This window comes from Pogoniulus pusillus, chromosome 6 (genome assembly GCF_015220805.1).
Source record: "Pogoniulus pusillus isolate bPogPus1 chromosome 6, bPogPus1.pri, whole genome shotgun sequence".
Lineage (NCBI taxonomy): Eukaryota > Metazoa > Chordata > Aves > Piciformes > Lybiidae > Pogoniulus > Pogoniulus pusillus.
In genome coordinates, this window is record NC_087269.1 from 2,973,055 (window position 1) to 2,996,006 (window position 22,952).

A 22,952-nucleotide genomic window follows, 5' to 3' on the forward strand; every position below is an offset into this window, starting at 1 on the left:
GCTCATCCAGTTTCAACCCTCTGCCATAGGCAGGGACACCTCCCACTAGTACAGGTCGCTCATCCAACCTGGCCTTGAACACCTCCAGGGAGGTGTGTTCCACAACCTCCCTGGGCAACCTGTGCCAGTGTCTCACCACCCTCACTGCAAACAACTTCTTCCTAACATCCACTTTCAATCTCCCCTCTGCCACTTTAAACCCATTCATCCTCATCCTGTCATTACAAGACCTTGTCAATAGTCCCTCCCCAGCCTTCCTGTAGGTCCTCTTCAGATAATGGAAGGCTACTCCAAGGTCTCCTCAAATCCTTCTTTCCTCCAGGCTGCAGAGCCCAAACTCCCTCAGCCTGTCCTCATAGCAGAGCTGCTGCAGCCCTCTGAGCATCTTCAAGGCCTCCTCTGGACTCACTCCAACAGTTCCACATCCTTGTGTCGGGGGCTCCAGAACTGCACACAGTACTCCAGGTGGGGTCTCAGGAGAGCAGAGTAAAGGGGATGACTTCACAGCCTCCACTCCAAACAGCTGCCAAGAGACAGTGGAAGCTTGCACGTAGCAGCCACTTGGATGACAGGAACTGCTGCTGTTGCCATCTCTATGCACCCCTAAAACTTAGCCAGCATTGCTGATGCTGTCCTGTGCTCTGCTCACCATCAGCCCATGCTGCAAGCAGAAGTATTTCAGTGGCACGAGGTGTAAGGACTTCCTCTAGACACTCTTTCTTTCCAAGGCAAAGGCAGCCAAATGCAGATGCCCAGCAGTAGATTGGGAAGGAGATATTTGGATGCCCAGACGTGGTTGTCAGTCACAGATTGAGTAGTGAGACTACAAATGTCCAAAGCATAAAAGCAAGGGTTATTTCTCACTCCTTATCAGTGCTGACAGGCAGGTTTGCCAAAATCCAACCCTTCCCTGCTTCTGTTAATAGCACAGCTGTAGTTCCACAGGGAGGTGAGGCTAATGCTTCAGCCACAACCTCCCCTCCAAAAATACTTGTCCTTTTCACATGCAGTTGTTTCCCTGGGAAGTTATTGGTGCTGCACTATTGCCTTCAGACACCAAGGCTCCTCCTGTTAGTTGACCACTGCCCCACTTGCAAAAGAGTCACTGCAGAGAGTTCTTGGGTCTACTGTTCATCACAAGACCACACTGATGCCAGTGCCATGGCTAAGGGAAAAAGAAATTGCACTTTTTCCTCTGCAGGGATTTAGGAGCCAGATCACACAACTTTGCCCCCTCACCCACAGGTCAGTGGAGTTTCAGCCTGAGAGACCTTCTAAAGGATGGAGCTATGGAGAAGCAGTGGAGGGAGGAGAAAACAGTGCTGAAAGAATGGAGAACCTCCCATTTCCTTCTCCTAAATCTTAGATACTTCTTACTACTATTTACTTTGCAAGCTAGGGAGGATTCTTTCTCCCTGAAATCCTTTCCAAAATCCCCACACCTTTTTTTTTTGTTTGTTTAATGCCCACTGTAGCATATTCTCTGTGGGGATTGCAGGGCAGTGAACAACTGGAAACCACTTTTTAGCAACTCCTGTTGTGACTGGAAGACACAGTGTGGAAAACAGCCTGGAATGCTCTGAGCTGAGAGGGAAAGCAGACTGGTCAGTGTGTTGGACATGCTGAAAGCAGCTTGGCCAACTCTGTTAATACTTCAGTTTACCAAGAGCAAGTGTAGAGTCTGGCACATGGGAAAGAGCAACCCCAGAGATCATTAGAGGTTGGGGACTGACCTGGTGGAAGGCAGCAAAGGGGAAAAGGATCTGGGGGTCCTGTTGGATGGGAAGTTGACCATGAGCCAGCAATGTGCTCTGGTGGCCAGGGAGGGCAATGCCATTCTGGGGTGGATTAGAAGGGCTGTGGTTAGTAGGTCGAGAGAGGTTCATCCTACTCCTCTACTCTGCCCTGCTGAGGCCACATCTGGAATACTGTGTCCAGTTCTGGGCCCCCCAGTTCAAGAGGGACATAGAACTGCTTGAAAGAGTCCAGCACAGAGCCACAAAGATGATGAAGGGAATGGAACTTCTCTGTTAGAAAGAGAGCCTGAGGGAGCTGGGGCTGTGCTGCTTGGAGAAGAGGAGACTGAGAGGTGACCTCAGCAGTGTTTATAAAGATGTGCAGGTGAGTGCCAGGAGGCTGGAGCCAGGCTCTGCTGGGTGATGCCCAGTGACAGGACAAGGAGCACTGTGTGGAAGCTGAGGCAGAGGAAGTTTCATTTAAACATGAGGAGGATTTTTCTCCCTGTGAGGGTGCCAGAGCACTGGAACAGGCTGCCCAGGGTGGGTGTGGAGTCTCCCTCTCTGGAGATACTCAAAACACACGTGGATGTGTTCCTGTGTGATCTGCTCTGGGTGATCCTGCTCTGGCAGTGGGGTTGGACTGGATGAGCTTTGGAGGTCCCTTCCAGCCTCTGCCAGTCTGTGATTCTGTGATTTCTGCTTCTCTCAAGTCTGTTCCTCTAAGGAACAAGCCCTATGAAAGCAGAGCCCCCTCCCTGCCTCTGAGAGTCCCCCTGTGTTGCAGTCTACAAGGCTGGGGCCACGCTTGGCTGCACAGCTTTGGGTGTGTGTGACAGCACTTACAGCTGCAGCCCAAAAGTAGCAGCTGCCTGTGCATGCAGAGCCTCATGCTGGGAAAACAGGTGACCAGGAATTCTTCAAGCATATGCAAGCATTAAGCAACTACGCCACGAATTGCCAGCAGCTGTTTCAAGAACCCTGCCCTGCTTGCCACAGGTATTTACGTAAAGGAGGATACCCACCCTGACCCAAAACACAGGCAAAGGCACACGTGGGCTGCCCCAGAGCCCATTACAGCTCCTGAAACAAAATCTTGCCAGCAATTTGTTTGGTAATGTCCAAGCTGCCCACTGTGAACCCTCCCTTTGTATAAAAGGAAATGAAAAGAAAGGAGCTAGAGAGAAATAGCAGCAATCTCCTTTTCATTTCTCAGATGCCTAAAGAGGAAGTCACATAGCTGTTTAGACTTCCAATAGTTCTAATATTCCTCCAGGGTTTATTTTACTCACACAATTAGATCAGGCTCAGCTCCTGTCCCAGAGTCACAGCAGGAAGAACTTCCACACCCCCCCCCCCCCCCCCCCCACACAACATTTCCACCACAGAAACATTTCAGGTATTTTCACTTATGATGTGGTTTTATCACTTTAACCTTGAAGGAATGCAAACCATTTTCCCTCCTTACTCTAAATTTTGTTGGTAATGCTTATAAATATTCCATCTATGCAGACCATTTGTTTATGTTGTCTGAAATAGTTCAGCTTGGCCACTGTAGTCCTCTGTGGTCTCTTAGCAGTGACATCTATAGCTGCTTACTCTGGGATGGGAAGGGCCAGCAGGCAGGAAGGCTGCTGAAGTTACAGAGCAAGAGTGAAGGCAAAGCATCTCCTCTAAGGTCATAATTCTTTTGAATTTACTGCACAGCCAACTAAGAATTCAGACAGCAAAGTGGAAACCCATCCCCTCCCCCCCACCCTCAAAAGAAAACTCTTTAACTTTATTAAAGCAATTACTGCTAGGTCTGGAAAATAAACAACTCTCAGGCTCCACAAATCCCAGCTAAGAAGACTTCACGTCTGAAACAACCCCGTGGCATTAGAAGCACTGAATAACCCAGGGATCAAAGGCACTGTCAGTACAGCTCTGTTGTGGAAGAGGGGAAGAGGGAGGCCTAGAGAGTCAAGTGTGAGTAACTGGGTTATACTCTAGGCTTGCTTTTCAAGTACTGCAATCCACCATGGCAATGCTGCAGGTCTCATTTAACTGGGTCACCTAAACTTAGGCAAAAGCCTGCTAACTCAAGGCTAGGAAGGTGCTGATTGCTTGCCTAACTTCAGGCTACAAGGCATGAACACTGGGAAGTGTAAACAAACTCACATAGGTGAGGGCAGGAGTCTGGACAGCAGATGGAACAGGTAAGAACTGCTTCTCAGCTCTTAGGACCCCTCTGCATCATCCACGCTTAAAAGCAACAGAGGTTTGCAGAGCAGAGCAAGTGCCATGCCCACCCAGACGCTGGGCATCCACCTTGAAGACTGCATCCTTACCAAGCCCCAGGCTCCTGACAGCCATTTCATGTAGTAATTTAAAGTAAATACCTTTCAGTAGGTAATCCTGCCACAGCCATGTCCTGAAGTTCATCCAGGTCAATGTTCTTAGGCTCAGTTAATGCCAGCGCCGAGAGCTTTCCTTTGGCATCCTGCGGTGAGCTTTCGTGTTCTGAATTCTTCTTGCTTGGCTGATTTTCAGCAGCAGTGAGATCTGTACATGCAGGACTCTCACCCTGCTCCATCCCAGGAACAGCTGGAGAGGGATTTTTGTCCGGGGCTGTCTCCTGTTCTCCAGGGCTTGTGATTAGAGCTAAGTCACCTTCACCGGTGACTAACATCCTTGCAGTACCTGTTTCAGGGATGCCTCCAGCCTTTTTGTTACCTGTCTTTGCCGTGCTTAACACTGTGTCACTCTTCTCTTCTGCACCTCCCTCGTCTGTGTGGCTGGAGTCTAGTTGAGAGCCAGTTTGCAAGCAGTCATCCTGGCTTACTTCATTTTTTAAGTACTCTATTAACCCATGTTCTGCCTCTTTCTTCTCCTGCTGTGCATCTTGCAACTCTTCTTCCAGCGCTTCCACGCATTTCATATTCACTGCCTCACCCTGTGTCATCTGCATGCCATTTTGAGGCTTAATGTCATGCAGGAAGTTGCTGCAGATGTGTGTCTCCTGATTTTCCCCAGGTGGCACAGTGAAATTGCCTGGCAATTTGTAAGCTCCTCCCGGGACAAGTGCTGAAGCTGCCATGCCAGAGGTGCTCTTGGCAACATCTGGATCACTGTACTCACTTTCCTCCTGCTCATTTGGCTGAAGATCCTGGAGCTGTTCAGCAGGAAGACTTACATCCTCTTCAGATGAAGCTGGTCCTGCCTTACACTCTGCAATTAAGTTGTTTCCCTCTGTGGTAGCAGCATCTTCTAAGTCGTTCTCCTGCACATCGCCTGTGGAGGTAGCAGCCACAGAGGCTTGCTGCTTGCTGTTAGAACGTGCGGGGACGTTCTCTGCTGCTGCCCCATCAAATGAAGCCAGCTCTTGCTGCTTTGTCTCTAAGCTTATTAGCAATCCAGGATCAATGCCACCAGCACAGACGCCTTCTTTTCTTTCCATCCCACTGCTCTCTGGATGCTTCTGCAGCTCCTCCAGAGCACGTTCAGCAGGTGCAGTGTCATCCAACCTAGGAACCGCTTCTGAGCAGCCGCTGGGCTGCCTGCTTTTCTCCGTGTCCTGAAGACTTGCTGCTGGCAGCTCCCTCACTGTGTTTTCTTCTTGCAGAGATCTGCCCTGGTCAGCTTTGCAGGCAGTCTCAGCAGCTAAAGACAACTCTTGCTCCCCTGCTTCTGAGGTGCTCTGGGGAGCCCCTGTGCCCACCTTGTTTGGTTCTGAAAAGTTCTCGGCACCGCACGGCTCTGCTGTATCCTTGGCCCCTGGGCTCTGCTTGAAGCCTGCATGGTTCTCAGACAGGAGTTGAGGTAACTCAGAGCTCAGTGTGCTGTGGACAGTTTTTTTAAATATCTGGCTGATGTGCTCCCTGAAGTTTGGGAGGCTGGAGCCGATGTCCAGAGAGCTGCCAGTCACAGCCTCATGCTCCCCTCCCGAGCTCTCTGCAGCCTGCTCGGCGGTGCCGCTGCCTGCCCCGCTTAGGCTGTTTTTCTCTCCTGAAAGCTCTTGCACTCTTTCTGAGTGCCCAGGTTTCTCTAAGATCTCACTGCACTTGTCATCCACACAGGTATTGGCTGCAATTTTCTCATTACAGCCTGCTTGTTTACCATCAGATGAAAGGCTCTGCAGCTTCCCTTCCAGAGCAGGGAAAGCTAACACAGACTCTGCTGAACTGTCACTTTGCTGTGCTTTGAAGTCTGCCTCACTTTTTGTTTCTCTGGATTTAATTGCAGATAGCTCTTTCTTCAGCTTCTCAGAACTGAACTGTGCTAAGTTCCCAGTACTCTGCCCCACATTTAAAGTCTCTGGCAAAGCTAAACTCCTGTCTGCCTCACCCTGGAAACTTTGGGCTGGAGCATCTTTTTCGCTCAGGCATGTGCTCCCCACAGAGCTGGGCTCCAGATGGGTTCTTTGACCTGTGCTTACCCTGGGTGAAGGACCTAACTGCACAGACACCTGAGAACCTGCAGCAGGCTGCAGATCAGAGCTACCTGCTAAAGCGTTTTGGTGTGTTACAGCTTCCAGCTCATCGTTGAGCGATTCCCCCCCAGGACAGCTGTTTGTGTTGTTCCCAGGCTGTTGGCTGGGATGGCCGAGTCCAGAGCTGAGTGTAGAGGGGGCTGCAAAGTTTGCTGGGCAATAACCAGGCTGGCCTGGTGGCTCTTGAATGCAGCTGGATTTACATGACTCATCTGTGGAAATCACTTCCCCGTGTGGGGAAGGAGATCCTGGTGCCCCTGGGCTCTTAACACTTTCGGTGTTGCTTGTTTCTGCAACAGCAGCACTGTCCTCACAACTTGTCTCCCTCTTTCCACCTTCCAGGATGATTTCCCCAGCAGCAGTCAGATCGTTTTCCCCCAGGTTTTTTGCCATTAATGGCATTTCCCCTCGAGTTCCTGGACCAACTATTTGATGCCCTTTTCTCTTTGAATGATCAGGAGCATGTGCTCCTCCCGTCTCACTCGGCAAAGGCAGTGCTGTGTCAGTGGCACTTGCTGCACTGCCTGTGCCTGGGAGAGTGTTTACAGCAGCAGCATGGCTCTCCCCAGCCGGAGCCTTTATCCTGCTTACGCTGCCTGGCTGCTCAGCCTTGTCACATTCTTTAGGGAGCGTGTGCCTGTGACATGCTGCTGCATGCTGACTAGCTGAGATCAAACAATTAGCATCCTGCTCGGGCTTGTTTAGCTTTTGCTTACTGTGGCATTTTTCCTCTGCCTTGAGATCAGTTTTGCTTTGCTGGATGCAGTCTTGCACATGAAGCATGGTCACGCCAGCAGGACCCAGCCCGGGTTCACTGCTGCACATGTCCTCGGACACCGCAGCACCGCTGTTGTCCTCGTCCTTTTGTGCTGCTCTGTCACAGTCAGACTGGATTGGTGCTGTACCTAGCACAGAAGAGTCTTTATTGAGGTCGTTTGACATATTTAGAGGTATTTCTGGTGTGTTGCTGTGATTATTGAGGTCCAGTGGCTCAGGTTTTAGAGCCCTTCCTTTGTGCTCCTGATCATCTGCTTTGGTGACAGCTGTCAGATTGCTTTGCTGCTTCTGTTGCTCATGTCCTGTGTTTGAAATCCAGCCACTGTCACCAGCAGCAGACTGTGTTTGCTCTGCTTGTGGCAGAGCACTTGGAGCACCTGCATTTTCCTGCAGCTCTCTGGTGTTGCACTCCAGGGTCTCTGAAGAGCTGCAGATGCCACTCTCAGAGGGGCACTTATTCTCACTGGCAGGGCTGTCACCCCCTTCCTCCACGTGAACTCGCAGCGAGGTGAGTCCTGACATAGTGACTACAGCCTGGGAGGCTTCTGAGCAAGCCACCTGCATATTTCTGTGCCTTCCTGCATCCTCTTGCTGCAGCTGAGCTTGCACCAGCACATCTGATTCGCATTCCCCTCTCAGTCCAAAGCTTTTCACGGGAGCTTGGTGCCTCTCCCCTTGGACACTCTCCTTTGCTGTACTGTCCACGGCACTGCTCTGTGCAGCTGCAGCTTCAGGCCCTTGCTCCAGGCCACTGTGAGGCACTTCAGTGATGTGATCGATCTGTTCCTCAGTTTCCAAAGCCTGTAAGGCCTCCTCAGTTTGCAGGGCCATGAGATCCATAGTCCCTGCCAACTCCTTTAAGCCCTGGGGCCCAGGTTTTGATTTAGATGTTTCTGTCCTTTCCCCTGACTTGCAGCTCTCAGGCTTTTCTTGACTCTCAGATTCCAAGACAGTTTCTCTAGCAAAAGCCTTTTCCCAGGACTCATCCTGCTTACTCTGCTTAATATTATTGTTCCCAGAGTGGAGGAACACTGAACTGTGTGGACCAGTTAAGCAAACCTTTTCAGTCCCACAACAGCCTGGCTGGCCCAAAGTTTTTATTTCTGCCTCAGCATTAAAGCAATCAAAACTCAGTGGGCATTCCTCCCTTGGGAACCCTGGTGAAGCCACAACCTTGTTCTCCAGCTCATCTGCAGCAGCTCTTTTCTCTCTGCTCGTTTGTTGTTCAGGTTCACAGCCACGAGAGTCTAAACTCAGAGGCTCTCCCACACCTTCTTCCCATAGGTCACTTGCTGAAGACTTTTCACAAAGCCTGAACTCCTCAGGATTGAGTCCCAGGTGGGAATTTTCTGTGTCCTGCTTGGGGCTAGCACAGTTCAATCTTTGTCTTTCTGTCCCATTTAACCTTTCAGGTAATGCACTGGTTCCTGCCACCTGTGCTTCCTCTGTCCTGATTTCAGTTTCTTCTCCTGTCACACTGGCCTCAGTTTCTTTTTGGTTGGCCTCTGTGCTCAGAGAAATACTCCCTGCACATTCTCCCAGTAATAATCTTTTGCCTGCCAGGGAGTTCTCCTTGGAGGGATTGCTAATGCTCTCTGCTTCAGAGCGTGTGGTGCTTCCTCGGGATGCATCATCGCCTTTTGTGATTTCATTGCTACTGGCTTCATCGTTGGGGCTCTCAGCTGTGACAGCTGAATTTTGTTCTCCCTTTTGCCTAAGTGCTAAAGGCAGACTGAACTGCTCAGCACTAACAAGCTCATCCTCCTTTTGAAGCTCTCTTTGAAAAATAGGTTCAGCTTCTTCAGAGGCTGTGTTCGCTGCTTCACTCCTCATTCGATCTCCAGAGCCATTTCCAGGCGCATATTCCCTTGAAGGCTCTTCAGGCTTTGGTACCAGGAAGAGGTTTGGAGGGCTAGAAGGCAGCTCTGACATTAAAGTAGATGCTTCTGATTGCTTGCCTTTGCTTGCAGGTAGAGCTGGATTTCCCTCGTTCCCTTTAGCTGTTGTTACAGCCCCCATCTGTGGATGACAGACTTCACTGATCTCAGTGAAGCCCTCAGCATTCACCATTGCTCCACATTTTTCACTGCCTGAGCCTCCTGTTGCTGGATAATTTAGGATTAAGGTTTCCTCTTTCATTAGCAGACCCTCTCCACCATCTGTGTTCTGTCTACCTTGCTGTGTTGCAGCCTGCAGCTGACCTACTTCCAAACCTCCTTGCTCCTGCCTGGCCTCCTGAGCAGTAAGATAATCTCCTGCCTCTTTGCCCCGCGCTGGGGTGGTGACATGTGGTTCCCTCCTGCCACCCAGCTGTTCACTCTGCCAGAAGGGTCCTAATTCACTCAGGCTCATTTGTGTGACTGCTTGCATTTCTGTAATCTCTGCAGCAAGGCTGAGCTCCAGGCTCGGGTTCCTGGGATCCTTCTCACTGTTTTGCAGAGAGGTGGCAGCGATATTGTCACCTGGAGGGCCTCTGTCTGCAGCTCCAGCAGGCGCTGTTCCCTCTTCTTTGTTGCTTACGGGGCCTGCTGATGGCACTGCTTCATTGCAGCCTGGACTTGGTAACTTGCTGCTTGTGAGATCTGCTGGGACACCTTGGGCACAGCCTGCAAGAGGCACTGAGGCAGGTAGGCTTCTCTCTCTTGCTTCTGCAGCCTGAGTTAAGAAATCAGAGCCTGCTTGTCCTCCACCTTCTTGCAAGGGAGTCTTCTGTCCTGTCACCTCTGAAGTCACCACGCTTGAATTTGGATTGGATAACTCTTCACCACTGTAGCTACTGCTGCCTTCATTACCGAGGCTGCCAACAATGGAAACGTTTATTTGTTTCATGTCAACAAAGGGGCAAAGAACAGGAAGCAAAGAATGAAACGAGTTTGTGCAGCTGATGGTTCAGAGCCATGCAGTACATGCAGTGGGGAGCTGATAATCTGCTTTCAGGAGCTAAACCATCAGACACACATTACAGTGATTTAATTGCTCATTACTCTGGAGAATACATTCTCAGTATCACCTGACAGCCATCATGCTCATGATGTGTGTTCCAACCACCCCAAAAGCTCAGCTAAGCATGGGGAGAGGAGATGCAAACCTAGCAGACTGAGTGAACAGCATGGGAACAGAGTGGGGGTGGCCTGGACAGACTGAAGAGCTGGGCACAGAGGAACCAAAGGACAAGTGCAGAGTCCTGCCATCTGGGAAGGAATACTAAACTGCAGCAGTACAGGCTGGGAGGTGATCTGCTGGAGAGCAGCCCTGTGGAGAGGGACCTGGGAGTCCAGCTGGATAACATCCATGGGATAGCAATGTGCCCTTGTGGCCAAGAAGGCTAATGGGATCTTGAGGTGTATTAAGAAGAGTGTGCCCAGCAGATCCAGGGAAGTTCTCCTTCCCCTCTACTCTGCCCTGGTGAGACCTCATCTTGAAAACTGCCTTCAGTTTTGGGCTCCCCAGCTTAAGAGGGACAGGGATCTGCTGGAGAGAGTCCAGCAGAGGGCTGCGAGGATGATTAGGGGACTGGAGGGCATGGCTGATGAGGAGAGGCTGAGGGACCTGGGGCTGCTTAGTCTGGAGAAGAGAAGACTGAGAGGGGTTTTAATAAACATTTATAAATATCTGAGGGTTGGGGGTCAGGAGAGGAGGGACAGGCTCTGCTCACTTGCTTCCTGGGATAGGACAAGGAGCAATGGGTATAAATTGCAGCACAGGAGGTTCCACCTCAACACAAGGGGGAACTTCTTGACTGGAAGGGTCCCAGAGCACTGGCACAGGCTGCCCAGAGAGGTTGTGAAGTCTCCTTCTCTGGAGATTTTCAAGGCCTGTCTGGATGTGTTCCTGTGTGCCCTGAGCTAGATTGCATGGTCCTGCTCTGGCAGAAGGGTTGGACTCAGTGATCTCCTTGGATCCCTTCCAAACTCTAATATCCTGTGATCCTGGGGAAAAGTCACCAGCACCTCCAAAGAAAGCTTCTCACTTCTGTTTCTGTCAGACTGCTTTGCAGAGAGCTAAGGGCCCTGCAGCCCCCAGAGGCTGCAGCTATCTGGCTGTGCTCTTCTGGTGGAGCAGATTAAGGAGGGCTCACCTGTTGCATGTTTTCCCCAACGATTCAGCACACCTCGATTCTCACTGAAAGGTCAAGGGCTGCACCCTGCCATACAATGATACATGCCCTGTGAGGTCATTTTATTGCAGGCTTCGATTTCAGAGCCCATAAGCTGTAGCTCTTAGCATGATCTCTCCCCACCCATTAAAGATAAGTCAGTAAATAAATGGAAGCAGAGGTGATGTAGCTACACTCAGTGCAGAGAAGTTAGGTTTAGTGTTTCTCATGTGCACTGTGTGGACCTCAGACTCCACACCTAGGTGTGCAGGTGGTGGAACAGGCTAGCCCAACTCCTGACATGGGTACACCTTCTCTCCCTCACCTCCCCTAGGAAACCTGAGCACATTTTCTCCCTCTTAAGGAACATGAAGTGAAATATCAATTTAAACCAAACATGGAATCATAACAAGGAGCAAGAGGGATCGTTTACCTCATGTGAAAAGAAATCTCACACCCCCTGCTACAAACCAAGGCACACAGAGCATGCATGGAAAGCTCAGAGGTCAACCCAACTGCAGTGTGCAGCTGCACAGAGAGAGGCAGCTCCTGTTTGAGCCCATCCTTGCAACTCCACCAAGTTCAGCAGTAACAGCCTACCTTTTGAAGAGCTCTACAGGCTGGAGCTATAAAAGTTGCTTAAAATACCAGCATAAACTGGACTGTAAACCTCCAGAGGTCTGGGAAGCCTCTCTTCCTTCTCTGCCCAAAATCATCGCCAGAGCAGTGAACCAGTGCCCAGCTCTCAGGTGCCTGCAGTGCAGGTCAGTGTCCAGACAAACCTTGCCCCTTCAGGAATCAGTGAAGCAACACTGAGGCCTCATGGTCTTGGGCTGTGCTGCAGTACACAAGATGGGGTCAGAATCCTGCCCTATGCTGAGGAGTGCCCAGTGCAACAACTGATGAGAGAGCTGCAAGCAAAACTGAAGGTGAGGGCAAGTTAGATCCTAAAAGCCTTCTTCAGAATCACTGTGGGATTCAACTGTGGGAGTTACACTAAGTCTTTAAAGAGCTGTTGAAATCTGCCTATATTAAGGGCAAAGCTCAGATCTAAGATCAAATATCTATAACACAGCAGTTTCAGGGGTGCCTGGCACCAAGTGGAACATCCAATACCTTTTATTTCAACTCTTTTATATGGTTTTGCCCCAAGGAATGCTCATCCTCCTGGCACACTGAAAACATCCAATCCACATCAAACCTCCTGACGCTGGGGACCACAGGCACAGCAGGGCAGCATTTGGGATCTGCTGGATCGCTGGCAGCACAGGGCATGATGGGACACAAGAGAGCAAACAAGGAGCTACCAGGAGGCCTTCCCTGAGGAAGGAATTCACTGTGTCATTTGACATTAATTTTGCACCAAGGGAAGCTTAATTAGAAGAGGAGGGGCAGAAATCACAGGAGTGAACTGGGGAGGGGATGGCAAAGTGGGAGGCAACTGCTGTTCCAGCTTTGTGTTCCTTTGGTAGGCTTAGCTTCTTAATGGCTCAGCTGCTAATTGCCCAGGGTTCTGTGCCCAGGGTTCTTCAACCTGGAAGCATGTTCCTGTCAGAGACACAGTGGAGAGCAGAGCAAGCATGAGTGGAGGTTGGGGAGGTGAAGCCATCTAACCTTCATGGAACTAAGCATTGAAAGGAATAGGAAACACCACCTACAGGCTACACTTCCCCTTTATTATGTATCTGATCTCGACTCTTTACTCATTGCCAGTCCCATCTGTCAAGTGAGTTGGGAGCAGCACAGCAGTAAACCTGGGACTGAACCCTTGGCTGCTCATCACACAAACCACACAGCATCATGTGGCTGCACTCTGCAGGTTCCAGCTGGCTGACAGCTCTCTGAGACCTTCACAGAGGTGACTTCTGTCACATTAGACTTCTCTGTTCCACTATCAAACGTGAATCACCTCCAAATGTGTCTGATGTGGTGAAGTTTTCTTGGGAACAGAACTATGAACTATGCACTGCCATGCTTACAGTAGTGGTGTATAGAGGCACAGGAGCCAGCCTGTGAGTTAGCAGGCTCAGGGGCAGCTGACAGTCCTACCAACTAAGCTATTCAGCATCATGAATCGACCAAGACGGATTTGCTGCTGCTTGATTATGCTGAAAACTTCTTCATTTTACTCAGGAGTGGGTGAAAGAATTAGGACAACTTTGTAATTAATGCATGCTGAAGAGCATTAAAGTGTCAGTGCTGGCAGATGCTGTGACAGGACAGAACAGTGTTGATTTGAATGAGGGTATAGAGGCTCTGCAGGGGGACTTGGATAGGCTTAGATCAATGTGCCAACATTAATGAGATGAGTTTCAACAAGGCCAAATGCCAGCTCCTGCACTTGGGTCACAACAGCCCCAAGCAACACTACAGGCTTGGGGCAGTGTGGCTGGAAAGCTGCTGGCAGAAAGGGACTTGGGGGCTGTAATGGACAGGAGCTGAATAAGAGCCAGCAGTGTGCCCAGGCAGCTGAATAGGAGCCAGCAGTGTGCTCAGGTGGCCAAGAAGGCCAATGGCAGCCTGGCTTGGATTAAAAATGCTGTGTCCAGCAGGAGCAGGGAGGTGATTGTCCCCTTGGACTCTGCTCTGGTGAGGCCACACCTTGAGTGTTGTGTTCAGTTTTGGGCACCTCAATACAAGAGAGATGTGGAGGTGCTGGGGCAGGTACAGAGAAGGGCAACAGAGCTGGGGAAGGGCCTGGAGAATAAATCTGGTGAGGAGTGACTGAGAGAGCTGAGGATGGTGAGTGTGAGGAAGAGGAGGCTGAGGGCAGAGCTCATTGCTGTCTGCAGCTACCTGAAGGGACATTGTGGAGAGGCTGCTGCTGGGCTCTGCTCACAGGGAATTTGAGACAGAACAAGGGGGAATGGCCTCAAGCTGAGGCTGGGGAGGTTTAGATTGGACATGAAAAAAAAGTTTTCCTGGAGAGAGTGTTCAGGGACTGGAATGAGCTGCCCAGGGAGGTGGTGGAGTCACTCACCCTGGCTGTGTTTAAGGGTGGTTTGGATGTGGTGCTTGGGGATATGGTTTAAGGTGAATCTTAGGGATATGGTTCAAGGCGAATCTTATAGAGTAGGATTTTAGACTTGGTGATGCTGAGAGGCTTTGCCAACCTGCATGTTTCTGTGATTCTGTGACCCTGAACCAGCACTGGTGGAATGGAGCAGCACACACTCATCATCTGTGCTGCTGCAGCCTGCTTTGCTCTTTTGCTCAGGGCAGAAGAGAAAACTGAAAGGTTGCAGTTTCCAATCAGATCCAAACAGGTCACTCTGGACACATCTCCATTTATGTTTCTCCTTCTGCTGTAGGTAACCAGAAAAGCCATATAGGGACCATATCCTAGACTTGGCTTCTCAATGCTTGTAACCTTGCTTTTCTGTCTGCAGGACACTGCTGGGGTTGGACAAACATCTGTTGGGAGCGACTTAAGCACAGCTGATCCTGCTTTAGAGCAGAAGGATGGTCTAGGTGACCTCTTAAGGTCACATCTAGTCCCATTAAAAAGAGTGGAAGATAAAAGGGATAGCACTACAGGGAAATGATACCACATACTGAAGGCAATGCCCCTGGGTAACACCCAACATGAGGATGCATTTGTAATTAGCATTTTTACAGACAACATAAAACTATGAAGCTGAAAGTTGCTTTTTGCTTTTAAAAACAGGAAAATAAAGTGAGTTCTCCTTTCGTGGCTGCTAGATCTCTTTTGTTTGTATTTATAGCCTGGGGGAATCTTTAAAACAAAAGATGGTGATGACAAAGCATGAAAGAGTCTCTCATCAGTTCACGTAGAGCTAAGAGCAGGAAGTCATTTTGCTAGGAATAATTGCTGCATGGCATGCAAAGACCTCGGTGCATATGGGACTTGAAATATGCAGGTGTCCCACTGCACTCAAGAGATAAAGGCAGCTTCTCCTTCATCTTAGCATTAACAACTTGCAAGCTGAAAGCCTTAACATAGAGTTCCCTTATGAATGTTGTCCTCCCAGTTACAGCACCAAATAACAGTAAGTGAAACCTCTGCATGTGTAAAGTGTCTGCTTTGCATAAGTAACTGTGGAGAAATTGCCTGTTTGGAAGCACACTGCAAATTGACCAATTCATCTTTACCACCTCAAGTTTAACCTCTTCCACCAGAATGGATTGTGGGGAGGCTGAGTTCTGCTGGAACAATGTAAGGGTCCTGCCCGGTTTGGTGAGATGAGGACAGCACCTGCCTGGTTTGTGTTTAGGGTGTGAAGCTCTAAATGGTGTTAAGAAACTGGTGACTTATGGTAGATGTCCCATAAATACTCCCAGCTCAAGAGCCATGCCCAATTTAACAGCCATTTACACTTCAGGGTGGGACTGCTCTGTTTGCCATGCACAGGAAAGGCAAGGGAACAGGAGATACAACCAGCAGCAGGTAGACAAAAGCTCTTTGACACTTAATGAGGGGGAATGGGGAAGGGAGTGTAAGGGGGTGAGGGGAAGAGATGCCCAAAGATGTCAGGGCTGCCTGATAAGCAACGAGAAACAATGAACCAACAGCAGAAAATCACAGATGGTTTCACCTTTCCCTTGCTTATTCTGTTGTTTTCCTCCAGGCTGCCTTCCTGACCCACTCACATGTGCGAGGGGAACACACCAAGTGCTGAGGCCTTTGAGACTCAGAGGTCTCTCATGGTTGCTGCAACCCTGAGCGATTATACTCCAGGGAGTGCAAGAGCCAGAGACGTGAGGATGAATTTAGAACGTACTGAAGGGGACAAACCCACTGCCAGCTCTGCAACCATGGCACATGGATAGCTGCTGGCATGCACTGCCAGCTCTGCAACCATGGCACATGGACAGCTGCTGGCATGCACTGCCAGCTCTGCAACCATGGCACATGGATAGCTGCTGGCATGCACTGCCAGCTCTGCAACCATGGCACATGGACAGCTGCTGGCATGCACTGCCAGCTCTGCAACCATGGCACATGGATAGCTGCCTTACATGCACTGCCAGCTCTGCAACCATGGCACATGGGTAGCTGCTGGCATGCACTGCCAACTCTGCAACCATGGCACATGGACAGCTGCCTTACATGCACTGCCAGCTCTGCAACCATGGCACATGGATAGCTGCCTTACATGCACTGCCAGCTCTGCAACCATGGCACATGGATAGCTGCTGGCATGCACTGCCAACTCTGCAACCATGGCACATGGACAGCTGCCTTACATGCACTGCCAGCTCTGCAACCATGGCACATGGACAGCTGCTGGCATGCACTGCCAGCTCTGCAACCATGGCACATGGATAGCTGCCTTACATGCACTGCCAGCTCTGCAACCATAGCACCTATAGAGCTGCTTCTGACATCTTTCTGTTCTTGCCCCTGACATGAGAGATCAGCATCTCCACCCTGAGCTGATGCCTCTGGGTACGCTGTGCTGGGGGACTGGAGTTTAAGAGTCCTGCTCTCTACTCTGTCCCTGAGATGTATCAGAACTTAATGAGGAGCTTGGAAATAATTTCCACATTCCCTCTACAAAGCAAGGCAGAGTCTCAGAGGCAGAGCAAGTCGCTGTTTGGGTTTTCCAGTGTAGAGAAGCAGATGATAAATCCACCCTCTCTGAAGGGCTGCTGACAGCAGCAGCTTCCCCACCCTCCCTGGGCAGCTAAAGCCTTGCGGAAAAAGCCAAGCAGGAATAATGGCCTACAACATCCTCCTGGGAACTGTCCTCCCCTTCTGTCCCCACCCCCAACCACTTTTCCCCTCCTTGTTCCATGCACAGACTCTGCAGGACCTGCAATATTTTAATCATGACCAAACTAAAATGTTCTTAAGTTAAAAAGCTCAAAGTAAGCTGTGCTACTGCCCAGTGAGCAAACACAGCTGCCTAGCTCCAGCTCCACAAACAGCTCCTGCTCTCTGTCTGAGGTATCTGGAGCCTCAGCAGGAAGCATGACACTGAAGGGATGGTCCCACAGGATGTGTGGCAGCCTCAGTTTGTCCTTCTGCAGTGGCTGTGTGGGTCCCACAGGAGCTGAGTGCTGCACTCTAGGCGGGAGAGCAGCCAAGCTCATCCCCAAAGAGTGTTTCATCTCAGCTACTGCTGAGTGTGTTCCTTTCACACTGCCTGAGTACCCCATCTTGAGCACTGCCTTCAGTTTTGGGCTCCCCAGTTTAAGAGCGACAGGGATCTGCTGGAGAGAGTCCAAGGGAGGCCTACGAGGATGATTTGGGACTGGAGCACTGCCTGGTGAGGAGAGGCTGAGGGACCTGGGGCTGCTTAGTCTGGAGAAGAGAAGACTGAGAGGGGATTTAATAAATGTTTTTAACTATCTGAGGGCTGGGGGTCAGGAGAGGGGGGACAGGCTCTGCTCACTGCTACCTGGGATAGGACAAGGAGCAATGGATGGAAGCTGCAGCACAGGAGGTTCGAGCTCAACACAAGGAGGAACTTCTTGACTGTAAGGGTCCCAGAGCCCTGGCACAGGCTGCCCAGAGAGGTTGTGGAGTCTCCTTCTCTGCAGCCTTTCAAGGCCTCTCTGGATATGTTCCTGTGTGACCTGGGCTAGATTGTATGGTCCTGCTCTAGAGGGAGGTTGGACTTGAGGATCTCTTTTGGTCCCTTCCAACCCCTGACATCCTGTGAGCCTGTGCTGAACCTTCCTCTTCCTAAGCTTGCTGGGGAAAGATGCCCCTGGGGCAGCTGTCCAACATTTCCAGGGTGGTTTCCTCCTAGTGTGCACCAGGAAAAAGCCAGGACTGCACCTTGCACAAGCAGCACTGCAATCCCTGAGGCTTGCTTCATGTTCTGTTTCTTCAGAGCTCATTTGCTCATACAGGACTAGTGAGAAACAGATTTGAACCAAATGGACTCAGTCAGAGTGTTTTAGAGTCCCAGAGGTTTTAAATTGCAGAACATGAGAATTTACAAGTGACTGACACCACTTCTGAGAATTTGTGGAGGATGGAAGGAAGCCACCCAGGAGTCTGGGAAGAAGCAGATGTAGTTTTCCACAGAGAGATACTCAGTCTGAAGGTGCTGGGTCTTGTGCTCTTCAGGCTGTGCAAGTCCCCTTTGGGCTGGAAGGGATGTGTCTGAGGGGAGCTAAAATAAACAGCCTCCAAGATTTTCCATTCATTGTCTTGGTTTCTCTTCCGGCAGGATGGAATGGAGAAGCCACCCAGAGCAGGCAGCTGGAATGGAGAAGCCACCCAGAGCAGGCAGCTGCCAGCAGTTCCAGAAGTAAATCAAAAGCAATTCCCTGAGCTCTTGCCCATCTAATACATTCCCTGAAACCAGAATCTCATGAGTCATAGAATGGTTTAGGTTGGAAGGGACCTCAAAGCTCTCCCAGTTCAAATCCCCTGCTATAGGCAGGGACACCTCCCACTAGAACAAGTCACTCAAGGCTTCATCCAACCTGGCCTTGAACACCTCCAGGGAGGTGGTGGAGCACAGAAAGTGATCAAAGATTGTCTGATCACATTCTGTGATTCTGTGCTCCACAACCTCCCTGGGCAACCTGTGCCAGTGTCTCACCACCTCATTGTCAAGAACTTCTTCCTAACATCCAGTTTCAATCTCCCCTCTGCCAGTTTAAACCCATTCTTCCTCATTCTGTCATTACAAGACCTTGTCAATAGTCCCTCCCCAGCCCTCCTGTAGCCCCCTTCAGATACTGGAAGCCAAGGTGCACAATTTCATCTGATTTCACCATCAGAAGTGACTGCAAAAGACTCTCCAATGTTTCTCTGTCTCAGACCAGTTTAGCAGTAGGAGCAAAAAGCATAGGAAGCTTAGGTCAAGGATTACTGCAACAGCTGGAGTCCTGCTGACAGCCATGCAGCAAGGAAAGTCAGCTTGGCAAACAGTAAGTAGCCTGGTTCTGCCAGCTTGGCTGGAGGCCTGCATCATCACCACCTGTCAGGATGCTGGACTCTCAAAATGACTCACACCAGAACAGAAACTTCAACAGTTCCCAGCTCTCAGCAGCAGCAAGGCTTTGTTCTAGTTCGTTACCTTGTAGGTCCTGGAATCGATGGGGATAAGCTCCCAGTCAGTTGCTCTGCACCAGGAGGAAGATCTGAGCTGTCCTCATCTCCACACCTTTCTGTGATGTTTTCCAGAGGGCTCCTTTTAAAATCTGCTCCATTACCAGGAGGTTGACCTAATTCTGAGTCTTGTGGAGTGGTCTAGAATGAAAAGAAAACAAACAACCCAAAACTTGAAATAGCTACTGCCATTTTGGAGGACATGTGGGCTGAAGTTGTGTTCTGCCCACTGGCAGACACTTTCTGTGCTAGATTTCCCTGCTTGGATGGAACTTGCCCTTCCCAAAGCCAGGGCACTTGTTTTTCTTAGTGCCATCAAAGGAAGTGATTGAGCCAAAAATAAATGCTAGGAGAAAAGGAGAGAGAGAAGAATGCAAGGATTGTTCTAAAGGAGCCAGGGCCTTCACTGACCCAAGGGGGGGATCATCTTCTCTCTTTTATTTGTTTTTCCAAGCTTGCCAAATGCTTTCTTGCATCTGGTTCGAGGCAATCTCAAGCACCAACACAGGCTGGGCAGTGACTGGCCTGAAAGCAGCTCTGAGGAGAGGGATTTGAGTGTGCTGGTGGACGAGAAGCTCAATCTGAGCTGTCAGTGTGCTCTGGCAGCCCAGAGAGCAACCAGAGCCTGGGCTGCAGCAAGAGCAGTGTGGGCAGCAGGGCCAGGGAAGGGATCCTGCCCCTCTGCTCTGCACTGGTGAGACCCCACCTGGAGTACTGCATCCAATTCTGGAGCCCCTGGGACAAGAGGGCTCTGGAGGTGCTGGAAGGTGTCCAGAGAAGGGCCATGAGGATGAGCAGAGGGCTGGAGATGCTCTGCTGTGAGGAGAGACTGAGGGAGTTGGGGCTGTTCAGTCTGGAGAGGAGAAGGCTCCCAGGTGACCTTCTTGTGGCCTTTCAGTATCTTAAGGGGCTACAAGAAAGCTAGGGAGAGACTTTTTAGGCTGTCCCAAATAGGACTGGGGAGGATGAAACTGATAGGGGGGAATAGGGAGGACTGGGGGAATAGGACTGAGAGGACTGAGAGGAATGGAACAAAGCTGGAAATGGGTAGATTTGGACTGGAGGTTAGGAAGAAGTTGTTCAGCATGAGGGTGGGGAGAGCCTGGAAGGGGTTGCCCAGGGAGGTGGTGGAAGCCTCATCCCTCAAGGTGTTTAAGGTCAGGCTGGATGAGGTTCTGGCCAGCCTGATCTAGTGTGAGGTGTGCCTGCCCATTGCAGGGGAGTTGGAACTGGCTGATCCTTGTGGTCCCTTCCAACCCTGACTGATTCTGTGATTCTAAGTTTAAAACAGAAAGGCTGGAAACAGGCTTTAAACCCTGACACTTAAACATCAGCAGTACCTTTGGAGGCAAGTTAGAGATAAAGCCAACATGAATCCAAATCCAGACTCTTTTCCTCCCAGTTCAGTGAAGCTCAGAAAGGCTCTGAGCTGCAGGGGAGGGCCTGGCTCTTCACCATGCTGCCTTCTTGTGACAGCAGCTGCAGGAACTGCTGCTGCACCTGTAGTAAGAGCTACACCAAAGTGGGCATGCTGCATCACCTCTTCCCAAAGACAAATATTAACCTGGGGTCTTCATCCACGGAGCCAAGCCTTTGTATGAGGGTTTTTTTTGTTTGTTTGCTTCTGATAGAAACTACTGTTTGTGCTCAGGGGAGTAAGGCAGCCCTGTGCAAGGGCCAGGGCTGTGCCTGCAAATCTACAACACCCCTATGGGACTGCTCACCACGGGTAGTAGCACCTTCCTGATGAATCTTTTGTTTTGGCCAGTAGTATCCTTAGAAGGCAAAAGAGAGCTGGATAGAGCTGCTTTGAACAGTAGCTGAGGAGGTTCAAGTGCAACAACAGAACCAGAGAGAAACAATTAAGTGTTAAAAAAAAAAGGGATCTGGATGAAGAAGCTCCAATTCATACCCTCTGGCACATCAAGGAGTGGTGAAAGGGAAGGAAAACTGCTTCATCAGATAACTCTCAACATAGAGGCAGGGCTGTTTAACTGTAATTGTAAGAAGCCTAAGGCATACAACACAAAAACACCAAAGTGTGCCCCGACCAGAGCAGAAGCGCTTCAGAACAAGGTTGCAGCTGAGAAGCGCAGTGCATCCTTCCACGGGATCTCCTGGGGCTTTGCACTCTCAATTTAAAGGTTTCTTTTACTCTAGAAGCAGGCAATGAAGTGCAGAAAGCTGCTGTTTACACATTCACACCTCTCTGTGTGAAGCTACTGTGCTCTCACAGGACCAAAGGCTTCTTGTGATGGGAGGCAGGAATGAGAGACACCCAGTGGAGAGGGGAAGCCTGTGCCATGAGCCATTGGGAAGGTCAGGGCATGCTGGAAGCCTAAGAATTAGGCTTCCTTTAGACTTAAGGCAAGTCTGACCGACTTTCATATCCCCTGCCTTTCCCTGGAGGAACCCTTCTGCTATAGCTCTGTTTGCAGAGGTCTCCTTTATCTCACCCCTTTCCACTGGCACTGAGCACAGGCTCTTGACTTGGTGATGATGAAGCACTCAGGCAGCATGTGCTGGGCTGGCATCTGGAACATTTACCTAAGTATATAATCACAGAATCAACCAGGTTGGAAGAGACCTCCAAGATCAGCCAGGCCAACCTAGCACCCAGCCCTGGCCAATCAACCAGACCATGGCACTAAGTGCCTCATCCAGTCCTTTCTTGAACAGCTCCAGGGACAGCAACTCCACCACCTCCCTGGGCAGCCCATTCCAATGCCAATCACTCTCTCTGGAAAGAATTTCCTCCTAACATCCAGCCTAGACCTGCCCTGGCACAGCTTGAGACTCTGGCCCCTTGTTCTATTGCTGCTTGCCTGGCAGAAGAGACCAACCCCACCTGGCTACAACCTCCCTTCAGGTAGTTGCAGACAGCAATGAGGTCTGCCCTGAGCCTCCTCTTCTGCAGGCTGCACACCCCCAGCTCCCTCAGCCTCTCCTCACAGGGCTGTGCTCCAGACTCTTCCCCAGCCTTGCTGCCCTTCTCTGGACACATTGCAGTACCTCATCTCACTTGTTGGCCCTGATACACTGCATACAGCCAAAAACCCCAGTGACTAGAACGTGGAGTTCTACACAATGAAATTTGTGTCTCCCAGCCAGCAGGAGGAAGAAACAAGACTTAGAGCTTGGGTGGCTTACAGAGCTGTGCTCTGTTGGTGGGGCTGTGCTTTGGGCAGCCTTGCCTCTGCTTGCATGGACAAGTGCAGCCTGTGTGAACGTGTGCAGGGAGGAAGAAGCAAGAGGAAGTGTTATTTGGTGGTCAGAAACAACCCCAAGCAACAAAAACAGTTACCTCTGGGGTTGTGTGTGATCATGCTGAGGCACAGCCATGGCCCAGCTGCAGCTCCCAGACCACCACCAAAGCCACACCACTTGCCAGTTGGCAGGTAGAACCTACAGCAAGCAAAGCTAGGGCTATTTACATCTTGGCAGAAGAGGAACTGCTTCAGCTAGGTGGAGAGAACCCCTGAGGAGTCTTTCCTCAGTGCACATTACAGACTTGACCCAGCAGGGAAGCAGGAGGATGGCAAGGCAGCACAGCAGTAAGCTCACCCCAAGCCATGCCTGCCGCCACGGTGCCATGTTCTCAGTCCATGTGCCAGGTCTTACTGCCACAGCTACAGCTGGGTCAGTCTGGGAGGTGGGCCACAAGCAGACACCTCACAGCAGCAGTCAAGTGCAGAATAATTTTCAGGTCATAGAATCACAGAACCAGTCAGGGTTGGAAGGGACCACAAGGAGCAGCCAGTTCCAACCTCCTGCCATGGGCAAGGACACCTCACACTACATCAGGCTGTCCATAACCTCATCCAGCCTGGCCTTAAA

At 50.5% G+C, this 22,952-nt stretch overlaps 1 protein-coding gene across 6 annotated transcripts in view; it reads right to left on the minus strand.

The window, feature by feature from the left end:
• Positions 1-5,184, minus strand: part of TACC2 (transforming acidic coiled-coil containing protein 2) — a 128,017-nt gene extending 122,833 nt beyond the window's left edge. For all 6 annotated transcript variants that reach the window (XM_064144232.1, XM_064144231.1, XM_064144230.1 and 3 more), the window contains exon 1: positions 4,118-5,184. In XM_064144232.1, the coding sequence (XP_064000302.1) occupies positions 4,118-5,175 (1,058 nt within the window). In that variant the 5' untranslated portion in view covers positions 5,176-5,184. The remainder of the gene's footprint in view (positions 1-4,117) is intronic.
• Positions 5,185-22,952: the final 17,768 nt, after the last annotated feature.